This window comes from Bos mutus, chromosome 7 (assembly GCF_027580195.1).
Source record: "Bos mutus isolate GX-2022 chromosome 7, NWIPB_WYAK_1.1, whole genome shotgun sequence".
NCBI lineage: Eukaryota > Metazoa > Chordata > Mammalia > Artiodactyla > Bovidae > Bos > Bos mutus.
Genome location: NC_091623.1, coordinates 62540730 through 62568103, shown reverse-complemented (window position 1 = coordinate 62568103; position 27374 = coordinate 62540730). Strand labels below are relative to the sequence as shown.

The following is a 27374-nucleotide window of genomic DNA, read 5'->3' as shown; positions in this document are numbered from 1 at the left end:
AGAGATAGGAGAAAATAAGCTAACAAAGAATTTTAATCCAAATAACGAAGTCTATAATACATAAGAAGCACTCCAATTTTTAAATGGACAAAGTAGTTAGAGACTTTACAAAAGAATGCATACAACCAGGCAATAAACACCAAAATCTGTGCTCAACATTACCAAGCATGAAGGAAAGGCAAATTAAACTACAAGATGCCACTACACACACCCACAAGTATTAAGAATAACTGGAATTATCATACACATTTTCAGTGAAAAAGTAATTGGGGCAACCGCTTTGGAGAACAATTTGGTGGTTTCTTATTAAGTTAAATACACATTTGCTTAAAAACCAGCAATTTCACTCCTTGGTATCTATCCAACAGAAGTAAAAACATTCTCATACAGAGTTATACATGAATGTTCATAGCAGCTTTCTACATAATACCTCCTCAAGCCAGAAGTAATCCAAATATTCATCTACTGGTATATCAATAAACAAATTTTAGCATACTGATAAAAGGAGATACTGGAATACGATAATAGAATAAAAAGCAATGAGCTACTGAAATAAGCAGAAACATGGATGAATCTCAGAAACATTCTGCTGAGTGAAAGAAACCAGATATGAAAGAGTATATATGGTAGGACTTCATTTACATGAAATTTTAAGATATCCAAAATTAATCTGCAGTGACAGAAAGCAGATTACAAACTGTCTGCTGGCAGGGTAAGCAGGGGTTGGTTACTGACTACAGAAGATACAAGGGAACCTTGACAGTTATACAAAGCTCTACATCTTGATTGTAGTGGTTGTAAACACAGCTGTATACATCTGTTCAAACTCATAAAACTATACTGGCTTTAAAATGAACAAAGGATTTGTTTTAATGAAGTATGGTAAGACACAGACTTGGAAATAACTGCCATGAAGGAAGAAATTTATACTCACAATTCCCTAGAATTAGGAAGAATGCCACACCACACCTGGCCAACATGGGTGGGTAAGGAGGCAGAAGGAAAGACAGAAAAAAGTGGCAAGGACTTTTATTGTGTTTTCACTGGAAAGAATGGCAAAGTAAACAAGCTAAGCAGGTTTAGGATTGGCTAGTTTGAGTAATTTCAGTGGTCTCCACAGTACAGAAACTGTCCCCAGTTGGCTGGTACCTGGCCCTGGGTGATTAGAGCAGGGAGACAGTGGCCCAGGAGTGTAAGAACTCAATAAAGGAGGTGGTGGGGGGGGTACAACCAAAGGAGGATTGGCTAGTTAGCATGTGAAAGGCACACTCCTGGAGTTGTCCTTTGCTATCTCTAGGAATTAGTTAGCCCTGGAAGGGGCAGTTGAACATTCAACTAACTGAAATAATCTAATAATCAGCACCCTTATGGCAGAAAGTGATGAAGAACTAAAAAGCCTCTTGATGAAAGTGAAAGAGGAGAGTGAAAAAGTTGGCTTAAAGCTCAACATTCAGAAAACGAAGATCATGGCATCTGCTCCCATCACTTCATGGGAAATAGATGGGGAAACAGTGGAAACAGTGGCAGACTTTATTTATTTGGGCTCCAAAATTACTGCAGATGGTGACTGCAGCTATGAAATTAAAAGACACTTACTCCTTGGAAGGAAAGCTATGACCAACCTAGATAGCATATTCAAAAGCAGAGACATTACTTTGCCAACAAAGGTCCGTCTAGTCAAGGCTATGGTTTTTCCTGTGGTCATGTATGGATGTGAGAGTTGGACTGTGAAGAAGGCTGAGTGCCGAAGAATTGATGCTTTTGAACTGTGGTGTTGGAAAAGACTCTTGAGAGTCCCTCGGACTGCAAGGAGATCCAACCAGTCCATTCTGAAGGAGATCAGCCCCGGGTATTCTTTGGAGGGAATGATGCTAAAGCTGAAACTCCAGTACTTTGGCCACCTCATTCGAAGAGTTGACTCATTGGAAAAGACTCTAATGCTGGGAGGGATTAGGGGCAGGAGGAAAAGGGGATGAGAGAGGATGAGATGGCTGGATGGCATCACCGATTCGATGGACTTGAGTTTGAGTGAACTCCGGCAGATGGTGATGGACAGGGAGGCCTGGGGTGCTGTGATTCATGGGGTTACAAAGAGTCGGACACAACTGAGTGACTGAACTGAACTGAATAATCAGCATAAACAGACAATAAATCCATTAGGTAAACAGTTGATGGACAACTTCAAAATGGAAGACTGAACCAGGCACATACCACCTGAATCTGTTGATCAAACTTAGCACCACTTAAAGTGGGACAACCAGAGGTTATGTGCTTTGTGATAAAATGCAGTAACAAGTACACATCACATCTATGAAGTAGTCCTAGGGAACAACATAATACAAAAAAACAAAAACACAAAACTCTGCACCTAAATTCAATCAAGTCTCTAGATCTAACTCTCAATTTAAAGAAAATAAGGTGGAGAGAGAAACAAAGAAAAGGACATAGTGAAGATGCAATCAGATCCAAATCAAAGTATACAATATTCTACAGACAAACTGGGCTTCCCTGGTGGCTCAGTCGATAAAGAATCCACCTGCAACATGGGAGACCTGGGTTCGATCCCTGGGTGGGGAGGATCCCCTGGAGGAGAGCATGGCAACCCACTCTAGTATTCTTGCCTGGAGAATCCCCATGAACAGAGGAGCCTGGCAGATTATAGTCTATGCGGTCGCAAAGAGTCGGACACAACTAAGCGACTAAGCACAAAAACAAATTAGAATCCTACTTCAAACTCTGACACTTCCAAGACAATCAAGGGAAATTGAACATGGACTGAGTATTAAATACTAAGGAATCATTGCTCATTTCCAGGGTAACAGTAATCTTTTAGAGATTCATACTCAAGTATTCATGAATGAAATGACAGAACGTTTGGCGTTTAAAATATTCCAGCAATAACAAGTAACAGTATTAAGTCCCTTGTGCCTCAGATAGTAAAGGATCCACCTGCAATGAAGGAGGCCCAGGTTGATATTGTTATTAATAGTCTCTTTACTTTTCAGTTTGGAATTTTTCATAAGAAAAAGTTTCAAAAACTTTTTTAAGAAACCCAAGTTAAACACTGGTGCAGCACTGGTGTGCTGATATATTAAAATCCCATTCAAATGATGGTAAATGAAGTGTGTGTGCAAATGTGTGTAAATACACACACACACATATATATACATACACATCACACAGATATATACATATATATTTAAGACAAAGAGATATGAAAGGAAAAATTTCAAGGATAAAGAGACTTCAACAAACATTTGAAAGATGAACAGCAGCAAATGACTTTTCAAAAACATAAGCAGTTACAACCTAAATGTCAATGAATGTCCTGGAGCAACCAAAGAATTCATCTCCTCAGAGTACCTAAGAAGCAAAGACCTTGGAAACATAAAGTCCTTTGGAAGGTGAAGGAGAGGCAAAGGAGCAAAAAGCATATCCTCCACAGGTTGTGAAAGTGACTTTCTCCATCCTCTCTTAACTCACTCCTTATACATAACACATCTTTATTTTCTTGGGAAACCTGTCCAAGTTGCACCAGCCTTACAGTGTCTCTAGATTGAAAGGCCCATTAAATATCAACAAATGAATTTAAAAAAAAAAAAAAAAAAGGTATATCACTGTGAAATTTCAGAACAAAATAAAGAGAAACCTGAGAAAATTCCAAAACTTTCCCAAGGGTTGAGAGTTACGGCTCTGACTTTCTCAGCAGCAATACTGACAGTCAGAAGACCAGGGAGCAATACCTTCCAATTTCTGAGTTAAAACGATACTCCAAACAGAACTCTGCATCTACTAGATGGGCCGAACATAAAAACAAACACCTTTTCAGATGGGCAAAGTCTCAAAAACTTTTTCTCAAGAAATCACTCCCAGGAAGCTCCTAAAGGGTAGGTACTACCAAAACAAGGGAACGATTCAAAAAGGAAGAAGTCATGGAAGCCAGTCTATAAGAGATCCTAACTTTCAAAGGTCAAAGGAATTTCCAGGAGGAAGGTAAAGGAAGGCTTATAACAATGCTATGCAGCAGAACTACAGGGCAGCAACCCAAGCTAGAGCCAGAGAAGGTCAGAGGGCTCCAAGACGGATATATCCATGAGGAAAAAAAAAATAACTAACCAATTATCAAGAAGCTTTCACTAAAAGAAATAAGTTGTTTTGAGAGATATTTTATGGAGTTCTTAAGCTCAAGATTCTAAAGAAAATAAGGTGAACCAAAAAAGTAAAAAGAAAAATAAAGGCAATTAACTCCAAGAGATTTTTTTATGTACAATAAAACATAAAATATATTTAGTTCAGCAGTGAATCTTTTCTAATACAACAGCTAACCTTGATTATTTAAACTAACCAAAATATTGGAAAAATGAAGAAGAAAGGAAAGGGCATACATGGGTATGTATATATGTATGCATACTTAAGACCTAAATCTTTACCAATACAGGAAATTGATAATGTCTAAAATGAATAAATTTTTTATAGAACAGTATATTCATATTATTTATAAATATAAAAACAACTACTCAAAGAAACACCAAACAACTAAAAAAGCAGTTGCATCCAGGATCAGGACTGGGTTGGAGGAATTTATTCTAAGTAAATTCCTGTCATAATATTGTTGGGCTGGGGGCAAAACATTTCACCTCTTAATTTAGAATCAGAGTCACAAGTGAAGAGCATGCCAAGCTAGCCAGTCAGAAGTTCCAAGGGTCCAGAAGTCACTCAAGGAATACTATATACTGGGTAATGTAAGTACAAGTGGTGCATTAACATGGGGTTTTACTGTCTGATGGTTAAACTATGTTCAGAAATTTCTTTGAGAAAATTTAAAACATGACTTTATTTTCTTGGGCTCCAAAATCATTGCAGATGGTGACTGCAGCCATGAAATTCAAAGACGCTTGCTCCTTGGAAGAAAAGCTATGACAAACCTAGACAGCATAGTCAAAGCTATGGTTTATCCAGATGTGAGAGCTGGACCATAAAGAAAGCTGAGCGCCAAAGAATTGATGCTTTTGAACTGTGTTGTTGGAGAAGACTCTTGAGAGTCCCTTGGACAGCAAGAAGATCAAACCAGTCCATCCTAAAGGAGATCAGTCCTGAATATTCATTGGAAGGACTGATGCTGAAGCTGAAGCTCCAATACTTTGGCCACCTGATGCAAAGAACTAATTCACTGGAAAAGACCCTGATGCTGGGAAAGATTGAAGGCAGGAGGAGAAGGGGACAACAGAGAATGAGATGGTTGGATGGCATCACCGACTCAATGGACCTGAGTTTGAGCAAGCTCCAGGTGTTGGTGACGGACAGGGAAGGCTAGCGTACTGTAGTCCATGAGGTCACAAAGAGTCGGGCACGACTGAGCAACTGAAATGAACTGAAGTTATTCACAAATAATTTTATTATATTTCTGCATTCTATAAATGTATAGTGTATATGTTTTATATTCTAATGTAATCAGGAATTAATAGAAATCAATATAAAACTAAGTATCGCTATCTGTGGGAATCCTATCACAATTCAACTTTACTCACCTTGCATTAATGTCACAATCTACAGTTTCTTGCTATAAATAGAAAACTTTAAAAATCATATAACAGACCACAACAGGGTGGAAAAGCAGGCCAAAAAGTTGCAAAGAGCCTGCCAGCTACATCCTACAAATGCAATCATAAACATAAAGCAGTACAAACTGAAATGGTTGATAATCCCACACACACTTAACACCAACTCTGCCACTCTATCAGGATTATACTAAGGTGTAATCTCTCTGGGGTGACTTGGGATAAAATGCTGTTGTGTCAAGGGATACTATATACTGGGTGATGGGAGTACAAGGAAGTAGATCTCTAGAGCTCTGGCTGTGTCCCCAAAGGTCTACGTTAAATTGTTGCCCCATTTCCCCATAAGGTCTGCTTAACAATCAAAAGGCCTAAGGACAAAGAATGCTCAAATGGAAAAGAAATTCCATGGTACCTCAAAACCTCTTGTGTTCTTGAAATAAACTCCCGCTACCAAAAAAAAGTACTTGAGTTCATTTACTCAGTTTTTTATCCACTCAGCATATACTGAGTATGTCAGAAAAGACTCTGTGTACACACACATACACAAATTTTGAATGTGAAAAATGGTAGGAAGGGAAAGTATGAAGTGTTATAGGGGATATAAATAGAGAACCTAACCTATTTCTGAGAAATCAAACCATTCTTGCCATCTTAAAAAGATCAAAATAATAATGAAATTTTCCTTTAAATCGGTAAACATTGAGCCAAAGAAATATGTGCTTAAATTACAGAGAAATGACTAGGCAAATAACCCAAAACAGAAACATCTTTGTTAAAGGAAATAAAATTTCTTCAATTCAGTGACTATTTTTATTCATCACTCATTCATCAAATACTTACTGAATGCCTTCTGTGAATCAAACACCAGGAATAAAGCATGAAACAAGTTATACCATGGAACTTGGTCCTAAGTACCCTATGGAACTTAAAATCTACTATAGTATTCAGATACATAAGAAGCAATTACAACCCAAGAAAGTAACTGTCATAATGGTAAATATGGTTTCTATTGGAGCTTCAAAGACAGATGTGTTGTAGCCATATAATTCCAAGAAATGTGCAAACATATGAACGAGAATAGTCTAAAGAAACATCAAACTTCTAGTCTAATTCAGAGCCCACAGCTAGAGGAAAAATTAGAAAGAAGACTGGAAAGAATAAACTGAAGGGTGAGGAAGTGTGAGAAGGAAATCTACCATTTAAGAGACTACCATGCCATTAAATCTTCAAAACAACTCTAAGATGGTAGGTGCAATGGGTATTGGGACTCTCTCTTCAGTATCCACTCCTCTACTCTGACACGTGTACACACACAGCATCTTTAATGACGACACGATATTATTTCCGAAGGTTATACATACAGGATGGAGAAGGCAATGGCACCCCACTCCAGTACTCCTGCCTGGAAAATCCCATGGACGGAGGAGCCTGGTAGGCTGCAGTCCATGGGGTCGCTAAGAGTTGGACACGACCGCGAAACTTCACTTTCACTTTTCACTTTAATGCATTGGAGAAGGAAATGGCAACCCACTCCAGTGTTCTTGCCTGGAGAATCACAGGGACGGGTGGGCTGCCGTCTCTGGGGTCGCACAGAGTCGGACACGACTGAAGCGACTTAGCAGCAGCATACATACAGGAAACATTGGGAACAACTCTACAGGAGGCTGACATGACAAGTTGAAAAGTTTGGACGTTATTAAAAACAAAGGCGTGGGTGTCTGTGCCAAGTCGCTTCAGTTGTGTCTGACTTTTTGCAACTCCATGAACCACAGCCCACCAGTCTCCTCTGTCCATGGGATTCTCCCTACAACAATACTGGAGTGGGTTGCCATGCCTTCCTCCAGGGGATCTTCCCCACCCCGGTACTGAACTCACATCTTGTACACTGGGGAGGGGGGTTCTTTACCATTAGTGCCACTTGGGAAGCAAAGGTGCTGGAACTCAAATGTCTGAATTTGTATCTTAATTATTTGTAGCTTAATCACTTACTGTGTGATCTTGGACAAGGTCCTTAACTTCTTTCTCTCTCTGCCTCCATTCCCTCATCTATTAAAGAGGAATAATCAGACCTACTTTATAAAGCTATTATGATAAATAAATGAATTAGTACACGTAAAACACTTAAAACAGTGCCTGGCACAGAGCAATCCTCTATTAAGCAAGAGGGAGTCAAAGGAGATTTCTGAGTGCATTGATCAGAATATGGTTTAAGAAAGTCAATTTAGCAGAATGGTATAGAGGGGAATCAGAGAAGGCAATGGCACCCCACTCCAGTACTCTCGCCTGGAAAATCCCATGGACGGAGGAGCCTGATAGGCTGCAGTCCATGGGGTCGCTAGGAGTCGGACACAACTGAGCGACTTCACTTTCACTTTTCACTTTCATGCATTGGAGAAGCAAATGGCAACCCACTGCAGTGTTCTTGCCTGGAGAACCCCAGGGACGGGGAGCCTGGTGGGCTGCCGTCTATGGGGTCGCACAGAGTCAGATACGACTGAAGCGACTTAGCAGCAGCAGCAGCATAGAGGGGAATACACACAAGATGGGAAAGTTACGGCAAGTTTTTATGAAACCCATTCAAGGTCTAAATGAGATGATGGCAGTGGGAAATGAAAAAGAACTAAGATATTGCAGAATCAGAATCGACAGGATTTAACAAATGACCAAATGAAGCAACCAGAGAGAAGAAAGAATAAAAGATGATTCTCTGACTTTCAACTTGGTAGACTAAGAGAACGGTAGTGTCAGGAACAGAAATAAGATTGTGTAAGGCGAGTTTAGGAATCCTGTTTTGTTTTTTTTTTATTTATTTAGTTGGAGGATAATTGCTATGCAGTATTGTGCTGGCTTCTGCCACACATCAACATGAATCAGCCACAGATACACACAGGTGGCTGGTATATTTTACATGGGGAGTTTTTTTTTTTTCAAACAAGTCTTTCCAAAAAGATAACTTAAAACTCAGCAAGATTTAAGACAATAATTATTATATTAGTAAGAAATAAGGTCCAAAATTCATAAGTTGAATATTAAAGCTATATTTTTATTAAACTATTTTTTCAATAAATATGATTCTAAGAAACAAATCTAATACAACTACTTAGAGATGGAATAGTAAATCAACAACAAAATATCTGCATTTCCTATAACAAAATTAGATTCTTAGAACCAAATATTGATACCACAGAGCGCTAACATGAAGTTTAACTTAAAATCTTCAGCTTCTACTTTAATAAGAAAGATATGATCTCAGAATTCTCTGTAAAGAATATTTTAACTTTCTATTTCTAACATAAGAATAAAAGGTATAATTTAAGGAGGGGTGTTATTTTTTAAATAGAAAATCTTGTGAATAGACAAATATTTTAAATCATATTTTAAAAACTTCTGAAATATAATTCTTATGAACACTGATAATATTAGGAAACCAGTCTTTAAGAACTTCGTAAGTTCAAAATGCAACCTAAAATCAGAATACTGAAAGTGAAAAGATAACACAGCACTACAGACTGTTTTCCCTACAGAAACAGAAAGCTTTAGCAGTGAAGCCATTTCCTCCCTTTTCATTTAATAATACACATCTCACTTTTCCCCCAAAACATGCCCCCTCAAAAAAAAAACAAAAATAAAAACCATTAAGATCACTGGTTATCTCCAACTTGACAAACCCAACAGATACTTTTCTGTTTCTCATCTCACCAGACCTGTCAGCAACCAGTTAACACAGCAGTTTATCACTCCATTATTTTTTAAACACTTCCCTTTCTGAGCTTTCCCAACACCACACAGCACTGGCCTTCTCCCTACGTTTCTGGCCATTTTTTCTTTGCAGACTTTCCTCTCCCACATTTGTACATTTTAGATTTCCTCAAGACAAAATCTGTTCTTTGCAATTCTCTATCTACACACACCCCTTTTCCTATATTATCTCATCTGTTCCCTTAGTGTTAATATTGACCATTGACCATAAGCCCAAGTTCATTATCTCCAGGCCCAACCTCTTTCGTGAACTCTGGATTTACTTTATTAAACTATCAAATAAATCTCTCAATAACAATTAAAACTAGACCAAATCTCCAAAACAGAACTTCTGATTCTCTCTGTTCTTAAAATTAATACGTTCATTCTAAAAATATTTACTGAGCACAGACGCAGGCATTGTGCTATATATACACTGACTCGACAATGTGAACTTGAGGGGGAGAGATGATAAATTGTAAAAAGAACTATGAAGGATATAAACAGTGTGCTCTGATAGAGACTAGGGGAAAGGGCTGCTCCTTCGGACGAGGAGTTCAAGATAGGCCTCCACAGTATTACAGTCTCTCTCTGGAAAACAGCGTCTTACCTGAACTGCCCCAGACAGAACCTAGGTATTTGTTCCCCACAAACACCCATCATGTGGCTTACAAGGTTCTAACTCTAAAATACACCTTGAAGTTGAAAAGTACTCTCAAGTAAGCAAAGGAGAGAGATGTGGACAAGTAATGGCAGCTGTGATACATGTCACAGAAGGAAATACAGACAGCTATGGAAGAAAACTAAAGTGAAATCTAACTTGGACAGGGAGAAATCAGAATAGGCTTCCTGAAGAAAGAATAATTAGGATAAGCCCAGACGATCACTACAAGAAGCTAAACAAAAAGCTATGTAAAATTATGCCCAAAACAAAGAACAACACAGCATGGCACATCCCAGAACCTAAAACAAATCCAAAGTGATAAAATCATAGAAAAGAGAGAGGGCTAGATTAAGACAAGGCCAGAAAAAAGCAACAAGTTATCAAAGATTAATGAGATCAGATCATGTCAACTTAAGAAGTCTTCCTCTGGCCAAATATGGGGCCAATTTGACTGTAATGGATGAAAACGCATCCAAGAGGTGATACTAAAACATGATAATTAAAATGGAGACATTCATCTAACTCAGTATAAATTATTCTAAAAAGTGATACACAAACTTTGGTGCTGACTTTCCTATAGCAAATAACCAAGTAAGTGGTAAGAGAAAGTTCACTAAGAAATAAATGCAGAAAGGACTAAAGAATCAGGATATTACCATTTTGCATCCCCTAACAAAATAGTGGGTTCAGGCAATAATCAACAAAAAATGCTAAAACCAATAGTGAAAGAGGAATTTTATAATGGAATAGTCTGAAACCAACTAATCAACCTTAGCACCACTAAAAATGGGACAACAAGACACTATGTATGCAATACAAAGTACACTGCAAAATCTGTTGAATATTTTAAATTAAAAAAAAAAAAACAAACCCTGAACCCAAGTCTAGTCAAGTATCTAACCATCAGTTTTCAGGAAAGAGAGAGTAAGTTGTAGCAGTGGTTCTCAAACTTGAGCATTAAGAATCACCTGGAGGGTCTGGTTAAAATATAGACTGCTGGGAACCAGTAAGAATTAAAGGAAACCATTAGAGATCAGTCAAAAAGAGAACATGGGAAATTTCATAGAAAAAACGATCCATTTTAAAAACAAAAACGTTTTTAGGCACATAATTACAAACTCAATATGCAGACTGATTCAAACAAACCTACTATAAAAAGACATCTTGAAAAAATCTAAATATAGACTAAGAATAGATAATATTAATAGATATATAAACAATATACAATATTAATAAGTAATAAAACATAATAATAATAGAATAACAGCTATGTTAAAAATAACCTTATTTTTAAAAATTAAGAACTCGAGGCTACAGATTTCACAAAAGCCACACCACCACAAGCCACATTAAGGAGTTTGGTCCTAAACTGAATGGTTTTATACATAAGCATGAAATCATCATAGTAACAACTTCTGGTTGTGAAAGCCATGTGCTAAGCACTGCATTAAGTGCTCAACATGACTTACCTCTTTGAATCCTTAAAACAACTGTGTTGTGGAGATTTTAAATTCTACATCATTTTGCCTGCTGATCATGATCTGAATTAGCATTTTTTTTAAAGGATGAATTTTGAAAACAGTTTGCAGAAAAGCAACAGTGATGACAGAAAAACCAATTAAGAGGTTGCTACTCCTGCTACAGACAGTGTAAGGACAAACGTTCATGCGTTAGGAATAAAATGAAAATACAGGAACTGCTTTTTGAACAAAACATGAATTATGTCCTCCAGACATTTACCTCTCAAACAATCTTCTTCATGAAATTAGACTTCTTTCAATAATTTTTTTAAGACTTAGTTTATTAACACAACACAGTTTACTGTTACCTTCACTAATATACCTCATGACAATGCCACACAGTTGCTATTATTAACACCATTTTTAGATGAAGAGAGTTTTTTTAATATTTATTTATTTGTGCTTCCCTGGTGGCTCAGAATGTAAATTAATTTGTCTACAATTCAGGAGACCCATGTTTGATCCCTGGGTGAAGATTCCTTGAAGAAGGAAATGGCAACCCACTCCAGTACTCTTGCCTGGAGAATCCCATGGACAGAGGAGCCTGGCAGACTACAGTCCACGGGGTCACAAAGAGTCAGACACGACTGAGTGACTAACACACACATTTATTTATTTGGCTGTGCCAGGTCTTAGTTGAGGCATATAGGATCACTGATTTTTGTTGCAGCATGTAGGATTTTTAGCTGAGGCATGTGGGATCTAATTCCCTGACCAGGGATCAAACCCAGGCCCCCTGCATTGAGAGTGTGGACTCTTACCCACTGGACCACCAGGGAAGTCCTGAGAATTCTATTTACTCATTTGCTAACTTTTATAATTTCATTTATTTTCAGCTGTGCTGAGTCTTCGCTGCTGAGTGGGCTTTTCTCTAGTTGCGGTGAGCAGGAGTTACTCTCTGGAAGTGCGCAGGTTTCTCATCGTGGTGGCTTCTCCTGTTGCAGAGCACAGGGTTTACGGCTCCAGGCTTCAGTAGTTGAGGCTCCTGGGCTCTAGAACACAGGCTCAATAGTTGTGTCACACAGGCTTAGTTGCTCCACAGCATGTGGCATCTTCCCAGATAAGGGACTGATCTGTGTCTCCTGCACTGGCAGGTGGATTCTTTACCACTAAGCCACCACGGAAGCCCCTGAGAATTTTATTTTTAAAGCAATTTATGTGTACTGAAGTTATTGAACTTACACTGAATTCTTACTTCCACCAAAAAGTATCCCGATGGAGATAATATAAAGGGTATCTTCCCCTAGAAAGCACTGTCTTTCCCAAATTCTTTAAAAGATGAAAACAAATTACTGTTTCACTTCTATAAATTATTACAATAATATTCTTCTTGTGATACACTACACTCATCTCCAGCTCTGGAAGCTTAGACAGGACAAGCACCAGGAACTTGTCAGGTAAGGAACTTAAGACTGAAAGGAAGGGAGTAATCCCTGACCATATTTTTCAATGGAGTAACTATGAAAGGCAATATTGAAAAGCTCCTAAGGCTTCTCTGTCTCAAGTCTTTCCTATCCTTTCCTGGCTTATCACCATTGGACCTTGTATACTGCTTACTCTAGGAACTGACTCTTACAGGCTGAGCTATAGTTAGCTGCCAATGGCTAACTGTGTCCAAGCCTGATTTAACAACTTAAGCTGACTAAAACAAAACCAAAAAAGGATTCTAGAAAGGAAAGCATTGTATACTGGTATAAAAACTAAGTTTTAGTCTATTCAAAAAACTGAGCTACATAAAAAGATGCTAAACATCGTTTATTATTTGGGAAAGGCAAATTAAAACCACAAGATACCACTAGACCCATTAACATGGGAAACAAATCTAAAAAGAGTGGATGTATGTATAACATTCACTTTGCTGTACACCTGAAATTAACACTAACACTGTAAATCTACTACACTCCAAGGGGAAAAAAATGTAAAGATTCTAAAATGGTTAACAAGGCAAACTTTATGTTAGGTATTTTTTACAATACAAAAAAATTTTTTTCATTTAAAAAACCAGACTAATGTGACTTCACTGGTGGTCCAATGTCCAAGACTCTGAACTCCCAATGCAGGGGGCCCTGGTTCGATCCCTGGTCAGGTAGCTAGCTAGATCCCACTTGCCACAACTAAGATCCAGTGAAACCAAGTAAATAATTTAAAAAAAAAAAACAAAAAACAGACTAACAATATCTGGTTTTGAAGAGAATCTGGAGCAACTGTAAACTTCGTACATTACTAGTGGGACTATGAATAGTACAACTACTTTGGGAAAAGTTTGGCAATTTTTTTTTTTTAAGTTAAGCATATGACCCAGCAATCCCACTCCAAGAGAAATGAAAGTGCATTTCCACATAAAGATTTGTTCACAAACGTTCACCAGCAGCACTGTTCAATACAGCCCAAATTTGAAAAGAACCCAAAATGTCTGCCAACCAGTGAATGGATAAACAAATTGTGGTATACTATTCAGCCCAGCACCCCCCCACCCAAAAAAACTGAAGGAACTACAGAAAAAAATGCAACAACTTGGATGAATCTCAAAATCACTCTGAGTTAAAGTAGCCAGACACAGAAGCCTGTTTATAGGCTTAAATGTTTACATTTACATGAAATTCTAAAAAAATCGAAACTTCTATCATTAAACAGAAAGCAGGTCAGCGATTGCCCTGGGTGAGGTGGAGTTAAGGAATGATAGCAAAGGGGCATGAGGAAATTTTCTGGGTGATGAAGTGTTCTAAAAATTCACTGGGGTTGTGGGTACACAACTCTGTGTGTGTGTGTGTGTGTGTGTGTGTGTGTGTGTGTGTGTAAAAACAATGAAATTATTTAAAAAAAAAAAAAACACAAGACTTAGGTTGATCAAATTTGCAAGTTGCTAGGCACTGGAGAAGGAAATGGCAACCCACTCCAGTGTTCTTGCCTGGAGAATCCCAGGGACAGGGGAGCCTGGTGGGCTGCCGTCTATGGGGTCGAATAGAGTCGGACACGACTGAAGCGACTTAGCAGCAGCAGGTATATATATATATGACATTACTCAGTTTTCATTTTCTCACATGTACACTTCTACATTTTTTAAAGTAACACCTTCCGTATTGCACTGCAGTTATTGTGCTTACACATCATTCTTACATACAAAAAAGGATCATGTAGTTATCTATACTGCTACTTGCCCTATCTCACATGGTTGTTGTGAAACATCACATGAGATAACTGATGAGAAAGTGCTCTGGCAACTCTAAAGTAGGATTACACAACCATATTGTAGACTTACATTTTTTAAAAAAATAACCTTTTTTCCACAATTACTTGAGATGCTTGAAAATCTAGATACCTCAAAGTAAATCTCTGCCTAGAAATAGAAAGCCTATTCAAATGTCACCTTTTTAGTATAGCCCCCAAACTTGCTTTCTACTGACCCTTGATTTACTGGATGGCTCGATGTAGTACTATCTAGACTGCAGTTTCATTTTTCAAAAGAAAAGCACTAAAGAAATCTTTAAAGAAAGTCATTAGATAAGCATGGCAAGACACTTCCCAGTAGAAAAAAACAAAAGCTAGATAACTGTCTTTATTAAGTACTGTTTCAAGATGTTCACCTCTGAGATTTTTTCCCCTCTAAAAGTCAGTGACATTTCTTTCCAATTAATACTTCAATTCCACATATTACAGAATGTTTACTAACGGGGCTTGCATTAGTGAGAGAGGGTGAATAATTTTAAAGTTAGCAAAACCTTTTAAACCGGTGCGGTACAGTCATTTCAGAATGTGACTGTTTCAAAATTTAACAGATTCTCATTTTTTCCTAGTACTGCTGTACAACTAGGCTCTTTGCTACCCTACCAGGTTTGAGTGACATTTGACATTCAGCCTACTTACATTCACAAGTTTCCACACTGCAACAAGTATTAAGGCTGTCTGAAAGACATATCTCTTCATCAAATGAAGTTTCGAAACTAAACTTTATCTACAATTCAGGTTTATATTACAGGGTCTTACAATCTTAAAAAGTTTTTTTTTTTTTTTTAACCAGCAACAGGTACTATAACCAAGCCTGTAATACCACAAAATATCTTGGTATCATTGTCAATTTTTATAGACTCGTTTTTAGGAACAGTTCCAACGGGATGGTCAATTCTAGGGCCATGCTTCATTTGACTCAGCGCAGCTTCATTCTAGTCAATAATAAGCACAACCTCTTAGGTTTCACATTTCTCCTTCGACAATATTCAGGCCACTCGGTCCGGTATCTGCAAACCTCTAATTTAGATTTACAAGAAATCTGAAAGAACGGCAGCTTGCCGACACGCTCCTCCAGCCTTCTCTACACTCCGAAGGCTGGCCAAAACGTGCTGCTCTCTCCACAACAGCAACCAAGCTGGAACCGAGCACCCAGAGGACGACCAGCCGCGGGGAGGAGGGGAGAACTTTTCGGCCCGGAGGACGACGGTTGAGGTCCAATCCAGCCCGCGCCCAATTCTACGCGTCGCCAGGAAGGAGTGTGGCCCCTAAGCTCAGGCCGCGATGCTCCGCCTGGAGTGGCAGAGCCGCGCGTGGCCGCCGAGCAAGACGTAAACAAACCGCCCGGGACAAGGGGGTAAGGGGCGACCGTGGGGGAGGGGGGAGAGGACCGCGCTCGAACCCTCCAGCGCTGGTCTGCAGCTGCCCTGCCCCTCCCGACCAAGGCCCTGATCCCGGTACCGGGGCGACACTACTGCGCGAGCGTGAACTTCGAGAAAGCCTCAGCGCCTCTGGAAAGTGGACCCCACTAGGCCATCGGCTCCGCGCCCCTCGCCCCTCGCCCTGCGGCGACCTACCTGAACGCGCAGTCCGGGTCCCTCGCATCCCGACCGGGCGCGCCCAGGCCGTTCCTCTTGCTGAAGAGCTTCTGGAACAGGGTAGGGGCCATGGTGGCCACGGCCAGGCCGGGGTCGCTCCTCAGGGAACTCACCAGGCCCCCGCTCCTAGAGCTGCCCCGCCACCCCCATAGGCGCCTCAGTCATATGACAGAAATTAGTCACTTCAAACGGCCACGGCGCGCGGGGCGGGGCGCGAGCCAAAGCCGGCGTCTATTGGCTGGCGATGAGCCGCATCACGTGGCGGCGCGCAGAGCAGAGTGCAAGGCGGGGATCCTGGGCGGAGTTGGAGCCCATAGGCTGGCTGGTGGAGATCCTCACGTGGCAGCTCACGGGGCGGGGCATGCGCGGAGGGAAGGGGCGGGGGGCTGGTTGTGTCTGAAGATGTGGAGGAGGGACGAGCTCCGGTCCTTGTCTTTCTCCGTGACGCCTTCAGTTGCTAGCTGAGCCTAAGGCGGGGTGCTGCGAGGACCACGCCAGGGCCTGTGGAGTACAGAAGCCTTCACCTCCCGCACCCATGACACAAGAGAAGTTCAGGGCACCACTAGCAACCGACTCTTTGCCGCCGTCCCTTCCTCAATCTGTGTGGCTTCGCACCTCCATACATAGGCGCCGGGTGGAGTCTGGTGGCCTCCGGAGCAGAAAAGGCGCGCGAGCCTACCCCGGGGACTGCGGCGCGGGCTGGACTTTAAGCCCGAGGCCACAGGCCCGCCCAGGCGGGCCACGGAGTGGTTTATGCTCAGAGCTTGACTGTGCGAGACTGGCTCTTGGGTCTAGGGGAGGACCCTGCCGAGACACTCCGCGGGCAGCGGGGCCCCCCTACCCCAGATGTTTCCCACTAGCGCCTCGAACCCTGACACCAGGAATTAGCCCCTTTGAAGAGTTAACCATAGGAGGCTCGAGATTTACACTCAGTGACGAGGTATGGAAAGAGGAACTGTCAAATTGTGAGCAAATGAGTTTTAATTGGCAGAATACCCTTTCCAAAGAAAAAGATTGCTCATAAATGACCTTAACAGCCTACTTAAATTTGGCTTCCCTGGTGGCTCAAACAGTAAAGAATCTGCCTTTGATCCCTGGAGACCCGGGTTTGATCCCTGGGCCGGGAAGATCCCCTGGAGAAGGAAATGGCAACCCACTCCAGTATTCTTGCCTGGAGAATCCCATGGACAGAGGAGCCTGGCCGGTTGCTGTCCATGGAGTTGCAAAGAGTCAGACACCACTGAGTGACAAACATTTAAACTTTCACACTACTTAAACCTAGGGAACCAAAATTTATCAGGGTTTGGATCAAATTGGTCTTACAGATCTTACGTACCCCTACCATTTCACCCACTGCCACTCCAGGATGAGGAATTTTGTACCATGGGATGCAGTTCTCTGACAGAGATGGATGTCAGGAAATTACTGGTATGTGGTTTGGAAGGTCAGAGTAAAACACTTCGTTGAGAATTTCATTTACCTAAGGATACAAATCAAATTGTTTTTTCTTTAAGTGGCTACCAACTCACATGATTTGCAGCTTGAGTTTATGCTATAAAATAAGTGGTCTCATATAGAAAAAAAAAGAAAATAGGCAGAATATATATCACAGAGAATATCAGTGGTCATGTAACAACCAAGTTTCAATGTTAATAATTTTTAAAATGCTATTTGTAGGCGGTTAAGAAACTAATTTCGAGACTTCCCTGGTGGTCCAGTGAAGAATCCGCCCGCCAATGCAGGGGATAAGGGTTAGACTCCAGAGAGAGTCCACATGCGCTTGGGGGAACTAAACCCATGCGCCACAACTACTGAGCCAGTGTTCTGCAATAAAAGAAGCCACTTCAATGAGAAGCCTGTGTCTCACAACTGGAGAGTAGCCCCTGCATGCTGCAACTAGAGAAGCGCCCACATGCAGCAAGGAAGAGCCAGCACAGCCATAAAGAAATAGTTTTTTAAAAAACTAATATATTCATCCCACAATGTTTAAGTGCCCCAGTCTAGGCACTGGGGAGCCAAAGTAAACAAAAAAGACAGGGCTAAATTTCTATATGTTTTAGGGTTTTGGAGGTTTGATTTAGTTGCCAAGTTGTGTCTGACTCTGTGACGCAACCCCCCCCACCCCTTCCCCCGCCCCCGCATAGATTGTAGCCCACCAGGCTCCTCCAACCATGGAATTCTCCAGGCGAGAGTATGGGAGTTGGGTTGCCATTTCCTTCTCCGGGGGATCTTCTATATGAGGAAACAGTAAGTAAAAGGTAGTTTGAAACTACTACTGTTGTGAGTGAAAATTGCACAATGAAATGAGTGTGTAGGGGAGGCTTCTGAGGAGGTGACATCTGAAGTGCTCAGGTTAAGAATCATTCAGAGTTCCTCCATACATTGCTTAAGTTCCAGAATTACTGAGCAATACAAGCTCAAAATAGTAAGACTGTCTTCCCCTATAAACTTAAGATATCTTAATTCTATGGTCCCAAACACTGAAAGATTTCTAATGAGGCAAAAGACACAATGTATATTTTTCTCACAAAATGTGAATGCAGAATAAAACTTTTATAAACAAAAAATGAAGTCAGTGCAATTTTTTAAAGTGAGAAAACGCACATCCTATAAGTCAATTAATGAAGCAGTCATTTTGGGAAGTTTTGCTTTTACACTAGCAAGTATCACTAAATGAGTGCTAGTGGAAATGGGCTCAAGTCTGTCTACATAGGGCAAACGACATGATGAGGAATCATGGCTGATTCATGGCTGGCACAGAGAAGTCTAGAAGTTCCATGTCCCCTCAGAAGTTTCTAAATACAATAACCTCATGTGCTTTCATCTTGGGAAAAAGTTACTTCATGGATAATTATAGGTAATAGTAAGGAAAAGAACATAAACTTGCATAGGAGATACTTACTTTTAGTATTCTCTAATCAAGTAACAGCTTCATTTCTGTGGTCTCATTTTATCTTATACTTGAAAGGTACAGAAAAAAGACAAAATTTATTGGGTTGGACAAAAGGTTCATTCGTTTTTCCCCATACAATGGCTCTAGAAACACTTAGTTATCTTTAACTTAAAACAGTTTTGTCATATTGTACTGTGACAGCTGTCATATCAGCATGTGTTTTTTTTTAAAAAACATAAAAATTGGTGAATTTTTGTGTAGTGATTTTAATATTGAAGATGGAAGGAAAAAGCAACATTTTTGACATATTATGCTTTATTATTTCAAGAAAGGTAAAAACAACTGAAACGGAAAAAAAAGATGTATGCATAATTATTTTTGTATGGAGAAGCTGCTATGACTGACCGAGTGTTTCAAAAGTGGTTTGCTATGTTTCGTGCTGGAGATTTCTCACTGGATAATGCTCCACAGTTGGTTGGACAAGTTGTAGTTGATACGAATCAAACGGAGACATTAATTGAGAATAACCAATGTTATACTACATGGAAGTTAGCTGACATGTTCAAAATATCCAAATCAAGTGATGAAATCATTTGTACCAGCTCAGTTATGTTAATTACTTTGATGTTTGGGTTCCACATAAGTTAACCGAAAAAAAAAAAATCTTCTTGACTGTATTTCCTCATGCAATTCTCTACTTAAACATAATGAAAATGTTCTGTTTTTAAAATAAACTGTGATGGGCAATGAAAAGTGGATACTTTACAATAATGTGGAATGGAAGAGATCATAGGGCAAGTGAAATGAACGACCACCAAACATGCCAAAGTCTGTTTTTCATCCAAAGATGGTGATGTTGTAAAAATGCTGGGATTGGAAAGGAGTCCACTAGTATGAGCTCCTTCCAGAAAGCCAAATAATTAATTGCAATAAGTACTGCCAATAAGTACTCCCAATTAGAACAGTTGAAAAGCATCTGCAATTAGTCAACAGAAAACGCATAATCCTCCATCAGGGTAACAAAGACTGCACGTTTCTTTGATGACAAAGCAAAAACTTACACACTTGACTGGCAAGTTCTGTCATTCACTGTATTCACCAGACATTGCACCTTGAGATTTCCATTTATTTCAGTCTTTACAAAATTCTCTCAATATCATGGTAATCCAAGTCTAGGCCCCGACCAGTAACGCTGAAGAATCTGAAGTTGAATGGTTCTATGAAGACCTACAAGACCTTCTAGAACTAACACCCTAAAATGATGTCCTTTTCATTATACGGGACTGGAATGCAAAAGTAGGAAGTCAAGAAACACCTGGAGTAACAGGCAAATTTGGCCTTGGAATATGGAATGAACCAGGGCAAAGGCTAATAGAGTTCCACCAAGAAAATGCACTGGTCATAGCAAACACCCTCTTCCAACAACACGAGAGAAACTCTATACATGGACATCACCAGATGGTCAACACCAAAATCAGATTGATTATATTCTTTGCAGCCAAAGATGGAGAAGCTCTATACAGTCAGCAAAAACAAGACCAGGAGCTGACTATGGCTCAGATCATGAACTCATTATTGCCAAATTCAGACTTAAATTGAAGAAAGTAGGGAAAACCACTAGACCATTCAGGTATGACCTAAATCAAATCCCTTATGACTATACAGTAGAAGTGAGAAATAGATTTAAGGGACTAGATTTGATAGACAGAGTGCCTGATGAACTATGGACGGAGGTTCATGACATTGTACAGGAGACTGGAATCAAGACCATCCCCAAGAAAAAGAAATGCAAAAAAGCAAAATGGCTGTCTGAGGACACCTTACAAATAGCTGTGAAAAGAACAGAAGTGAAAAGCAAAGGACAAAAGGAAAGATATACCCATTTGAATGCAGAGTTCCAAAGAATAGTAAGGAGAGATAAGACAGCCTTCCTCAGCGATCAATGTAAAGAAACAAAGGAAAACAACAGAATGGGAAAGACTAGAGATCTATTCAAGAAAATTAGAGACACCAAGGCAACATTTCATGCAACAATGAGCTCAGTAAAGGACAGAACGGAGAAGGCAATGGCACCCCACTCCAGTACTCTTGCCTGGAAAATCCCATGGATGGAGGAGCCTAGTAGGCTGCAGTCCATGGGGTCGCTAAGAGTTGGACACGACTGAGCGACTTCCCTTTCACTTTTCACTTTCATGCATTGGAGAAGGAAATGGCAACCCACTCCAGTGTTCTTGCTTGGAGAATCCCAGGGACGGGGGAGCCTGGTGGGCTGCCGTCTATGGGGTCACACAGAGTCGGACACAACTGAAGTGATGCAGCAGCAGCAAAGGACAGAAATGGTATGGAACTAACAGAAGCAGAAGATATCAAGAAGAGGTGACAAGAATACACAGAAGAAATGTACAAAAAAGATCTTCACAACCAAGATAATCACGATGGTGTGATCACTCACACTTACCTAGAGCCAGACATCCTGAAATGTGAAGTCAAGTGGGCCTTAGGAAGCATCACTATGAACAAAGCTAGTGGAGGTGATGGAATTCCAGTTGAGCTATTTCAAACCCTGAAAGATGATGCTGTGAAAGTGCTGCATTCGATATGCCAGCAAATTTGGAAAACTCAGCAGTGGTCACATCACTGGAAAAGGTCAGTTTTCATTCCAATCCCAAAGAAAGGCAATGCCAAAGAATGCTCAAACTTTACCGCACAATTGCACTCATCTCATATGCTAGTAAAGTAATGCTCAAAATTCTCCAAGCCAGGCTTCAGCAATACATGAACCAGGAAATTCCTGATGTTCAAGCTGGTTTTAGAAAAGGCAGAGGAACCAGAGATCAAATTGCCAACATCCGCTGGATCATGGAAAAAGCAAGAGAGTTCCAGAAAAACATCTATTTCTGCTTTACTGACTATGCCAAAGCCTTTGACTGTGTGGATCACAATAAACTGTGGAAAATTCTGAAGGAGATGGGAATACCAGACCACCTGACCTGCTTCTTGAGAAACCTGTATGCAGGTCAGGAAGCAACAGTTAGAACTGGACATGGAACAACAGACTGGTTCCAAATAGGAAAAGGAGTACGTCAAGGCTGTATATTGTCACCCTGTTTATTTAACTTATATGCAGAGTACATCATGAGAAACACTGGGCTGGAGGAAGCACAAGCTGGAATCAAGATTGCCGGGAGAAATATCAATAACCTCAGATATGCAGATGATACCACCCTTATGGCAGAAAGTGAAGAAGAACTAAAGAGCCTCAAGATGAAAGTAAGAGAGCAGAGTGAAAAAGTTGGCTTAAAGCTCAGCATTCAGAAAACAAAGATCATGTCATCTGGTCCCATCACTTCATGGGAAATAGATGGGGAAACAGTGTCAGACTTTATTTTTGGGGGCTCCAAAATCACTGCAGATGGTGACTGAAGCCATGAAATAAAAAGACGCTTACTCTTTGGAAGGAAAGTTATGACCAACCTCAGTGCAGTTCAGTTCAATCACTCAGTTGTGTCCAACTCTCGGTGACCCCATGAATAGCAGCACTCCAGGCCCCCCTGTCCATCACCAACTCCCAGAGTTCACTCAAACTCACATCTATCAAGTCAGTGATGCCATCCAGCCATCTAATCCTCTGTCGTCCCCTTCTCCTCCTGCCCCCAATCCCTCCCAGCATCAGGGTCTTTTCCAATGAGTCAACTCTTCACATGAGGTGGCCAAGTATTAGAGTTTCAGCTTCAGCATCAGTCTTTCCAATGAACACCCAGGATTGATCTCCTTTAGAATGGACTGGTTGGATCTCCTTGCAGTCCAAGGGACTCTCAACAGTCTTCTCCAATACCACAGTTCAAAAGCATCAATTCTTCGGTGCTCAGCTTTCTTCAGAGTCCAACTCTCATCCATACGTGACCACAGGAAAAACCATAGCCTTGACTAGATGAACCTTTGTTGGCAAAGTAATGTCTCTGCTTTTGAATATGCTATCTAGGTTGGTCATAACTTTCCTTCCAAGGAGTAAGTGTCTTTTAATTTCATAGCTGCAATCACCATCTGCAGTGATTTTGGAGCCCAAATAAAGTCTGACACTGTTTCCCTATCTACTTCCCCTGAAGTGATGGGACCGGATGCCATGATCTTAGTTTTCTGAATGTTGAGCTTTAAGCCAACATTTTCATTCTCCTCTTTCACTTTCATCAAGAGGCTCTTTAGTTCCTCTTCACTTTCTGCCACAAGGGTGGTGTCATCTGCATATCTGAGGTTATTGATATTTCTCCCGGCCATCTTGATTCCAGCTTGTGCTTCTTCCAGCCAGGGTTTCTCATGATGTATTCTGCATATAAGTTAAATAAACAGGGTGACAATATACAGCCTTGACGTACTCCTTTTCCTATTTGGAACCAGTCTGTTGTTCCATGTCCAGTTCTAACTGTTGCTTCCTGACCTGCATACAGGTTTCTCAAGAAGCAGGTCAGGTGGTCTGGTATTCCCATCTCCTTCAGAATTTTCCACAGTTTATTGTGATCCACACAGTCAAAGGCTTTGGCATAGTCAGTAAAGCAGAAATAGATGTTTTTCTGGAACTCTCTTGCTTTTTCCATGATCCAGCGGATGTTGGCAATTTGATCTCTGGTTCCTCTGCCTTTTCTAAAACCAGCTTGAACATCAGGAATTTCCTGGTTCATGTATTGCTGAAGCCTGGATGGAGAATTTTGAGCATTACTTTACTAGTGTGTGAGATGAGTGCAATTGTGGGGTAGTTTGAGCATTCTTTGGCATTGCCTTTCTTTGGGATTGGAATGAAAACTGACCTTTTCCAGTGATGTGACCACTGCTGAGTTTTCCAAATTTGCTGGCATATTGAGTGCAGCACTTTCACAGCATCATCTTTCAGGGTTTGAAATAGCTCAACTGGAATTCCATCACCTTCACTAGCTTTGTTCATAGTGATGCTTTCTAAGGCCCACTTCACTTCACATTCCAGGATAGACAGCATATTAAAAAGCAGAGACATTACTTTGTCAACAAAGGTCCGTCTAGTCAAGGCTATGGTTTTTCCAGTAGTCATGTATGGATGTGAGAGTTGGACTATAAAGAAAGCTGAGCCCGGAAGAATTGCTGCTTTTGAACTGTGGTGTTGGAGGAAACTCTTGAGAGTCCCTTGGAGATTCAACCAGTCCATCCTAAAGGAGATCAGTGGGTGTTCATTGGAAGGACTGATGCTGAGGCTGAAACTCCAATACTTTGTCAACCTCATGCGAAGAGCTGACTCATTGGAAAAGACCCTGATGCTGGGAAAGATTGAAGGCAGGAGGAGAAGGGGACAACAGAGGATGAGATGGTTGTATGGCATCACCAACTCAATTGACATGGGTTTGGATAGACCCTGGCAGTTGGTGATGGACTGGGAGGCCTGGCGTGCTGCGGTTCATGGGGTCGCAAAGAGTCGGACATGACTGAGCGACTGAACTAACTAATTAAGGGGAGAAATTTCAATTCCTGAAGACTGTAAAAGGCACCTATAACAGTTCTTTGCTCAAAAAGATAAAAAGTTTGGGGAAGATGAAGTTATGAAGGTGCCTGAAAAATGGCAGAAGGTACTGGAATAAAACATTGAATTCATTGTACAATAAAGTACTTAGTAAAAATGATAAAGTATCCTTTATTTTTATTTTAAAACTGAAGGAACTTTTTGGCCAACCCAATACTTGCTATCATTCATCACATTTCCTTTATGTTATAGTGTAATATTCAAATTATAGACTTAGAGGGCACTGAAATGATACAAGTTTGCCATAAAAGAGGACATGTAACTATACCTAATTATGTAGATTAAACTGAAAATAGTTTCAAGTTCAGTGACAGTGTAGATTATATTTTTTTCTCCTTTTACTCAACATGACCTCTTTTCACAGAGAAATTGAGGTGTCTTAAAGTAGCCTCTTTATATTTAGGGGCAAGAAGGAAGTGTGAGAAATAAAATAAAATAATTATTCATTAATAACATATAAATGTGGAGCTGTTCGGTTAGAAAGTTAGACATAAGGCCTACACTTTCACTCAGGAGTAGAAAATTTAGCCTCTGTGCAAACCCCAAAGGCCTTTGGGTCTCTGTCCACCTGATTCCAGTAACATAGAAAAGAGGCATACTCCTCCCTACAGCCATTTTCGAGTTATCAGACAGCAAAAGGTGGCAATAAAACAGGAATCTTGCTCCTTTAACCACCATGCTAATAAGCACAACCTCAATTGTGCTGAATTCTTCTGAAACAAATTAGATTTTCATTGATAACATCTCAGGACAAGATAGTCAAATCAAGATGATCAAGTAAAACTTCCTGAATGACACTTAGATGGACTCAGAGTACCTCAGTTTTAAAAACTCTTAAGCCAACCAATGATTTACTGCTGTATAATACGGGAATGGCAGTTGTTTGAGGCAACAGAAAACAAACATTATTTAACAAATATTTCTTCAGTCCCTCAAAGGTGTCAATTCGATGTTCTGGCTGTCTATTCCTACTTTCAGGAACTTAATTCTTAGTGGGAAGATGCGAAGTAAACAAAATGTTTGCAAGTAGTGGTAAAAGTTAGGAAAGAAAGAGTTAATAGTATACAACTGGAGGGAGCCAAATTTAGATACGGTGGTCAGGAAAGTCCTCTCCAAAGATGTGGGATTTGAACTGAGGTCTAAAGAATGAAAAGGGACAAGCCATGGAAACATGATGGTAAATAACATTATATAAGAGAGATGAAAAATACAAACACTCTGAGACAGGAAGGGGTTTCTCCTGTCTGAAGAAAAAAAAAGCGGGGAGGGGCTAAAACAGCTGAATATACTCTGGGAGGGGGAAGATGTTTGAGATATGGTTTAAATGGCGACATGGAGCCAGATTATGTAGAACCTTGTAAATCATGCAAAAGAGATTGGATCAAGTGTGATGTAAACTATTGTAGGAATTTAAAAACAGGAAAGGGACATGATAGAATTTATGATTTTAGAAGATTACTCTGGTTGCTCTGTGGAGAAAGGAGTATAAAAGAATAAGAATGGTAAGAGAGAAACTATATAGGGGTAGACCATGTATTTTAGGCAAGAGTTGATGTTAGCTAACTATTTTAAGACAGAACTAATAGGATTTATAGTAGAAGTAAAAGAAAAACTAAAGATTGACTCCTAGGTTTTTGCCTTGAGCAACCAACTGGAAGTAATTTCCTGATACAAAGATGAGTGAAATTATAGGTTTAAAGAGGAAAATGTAGCATAGTAAGTTTGGATATATTAAGTTTGAATGACCACTAGCTATCCACCTGGAGATTCTGAGTAGAATAAATGAGGAGAAGGCAGGACTGAAGAAAAATTTGCTAGACATCAGCTCATACACAGAATTTAAAATAACAGAATGAGTGAGTTTTCCTAGAAAGAATATGTATGTATAGTAGACAGTCCAGCACTAATATTCAGAGAGGACACCACTTACAAGTCTTCACTAGAAAGACTCAACAAAGAAGGATGAGTAGTAGTAAGACAAAAGAAGAAAATAACCCCAAAAAGGAAGAAGACATCAACTGTGTTGAATGTTACTGAAAGTTTAAGTGTCCGTTAGATTTTTCAACATACACATCTTGACAAGAACAGTTTCAATAGAAAGCAGAGCAAAAGCCAGAATGGAGGGAACTCAAAAAAGAAAGAGTAGGGAGGGAGTAATAAAGCAAATATAGACAACTACTCTGCTTCGCTGAGATAAGGAACAGGAAAAATGGGGATTGAGAGGAGATGGAAGGAGGGAATTATTTTTTTTTTGAGATGGAAGATATTAGAGAATTTCATATGCTAAGAGAAAGAATCTAATAAAGATGATGAAATCAAACACCTGCTTAGTTCCAGGTGCTAAGGATGCAATAATGTACAAGACAGTTACAGCCCTCACCCTTAAGAAACCAGCAAGTAAACAAGTTATTACAGATTGTGATAAGTGCTTTTAAGGAATCAAACTTTTATCTTCAACATAAAATTGGCTTGAAATCTTCACATTGAATTCTACTGGAAGTATACAAAAGGAAACAGAAGTTGACAGGCAATTACATGATGTTATAGTAAATGCTATGATATGGGCAAGTACAGGATGAAAATAAGGAAAAACAAGTAACCTTTTGGAGGAATTAAGGGGAGTTTTCTGAAAGGGG

The 27374-nt window shown here is 40.1% G+C and overlaps 1 protein-coding gene across 2 annotated transcripts in view; it reads right to left on the bottom strand.

Moving 5' to 3' along the window:
• Positions 1-16477, bottom strand: part of FNIP1 (folliculin interacting protein 1) — a 121487-nt gene extending 105010 nt beyond the window's left edge. For both annotated transcript variants that reach the window (XM_005888378.3, XM_005888379.3), the window contains exon 1: positions 16283-16477. In XM_005888378.3, the coding sequence (XP_005888440.2) occupies positions 16283-16374 (92 nt within the window). In that variant the 5' untranslated portion in view covers positions 16375-16477. The remainder of the gene's footprint in view (positions 1-16282) is intronic.
• Between the last annotated feature and the right edge of the window lie 10897 nt (positions 16478-27374).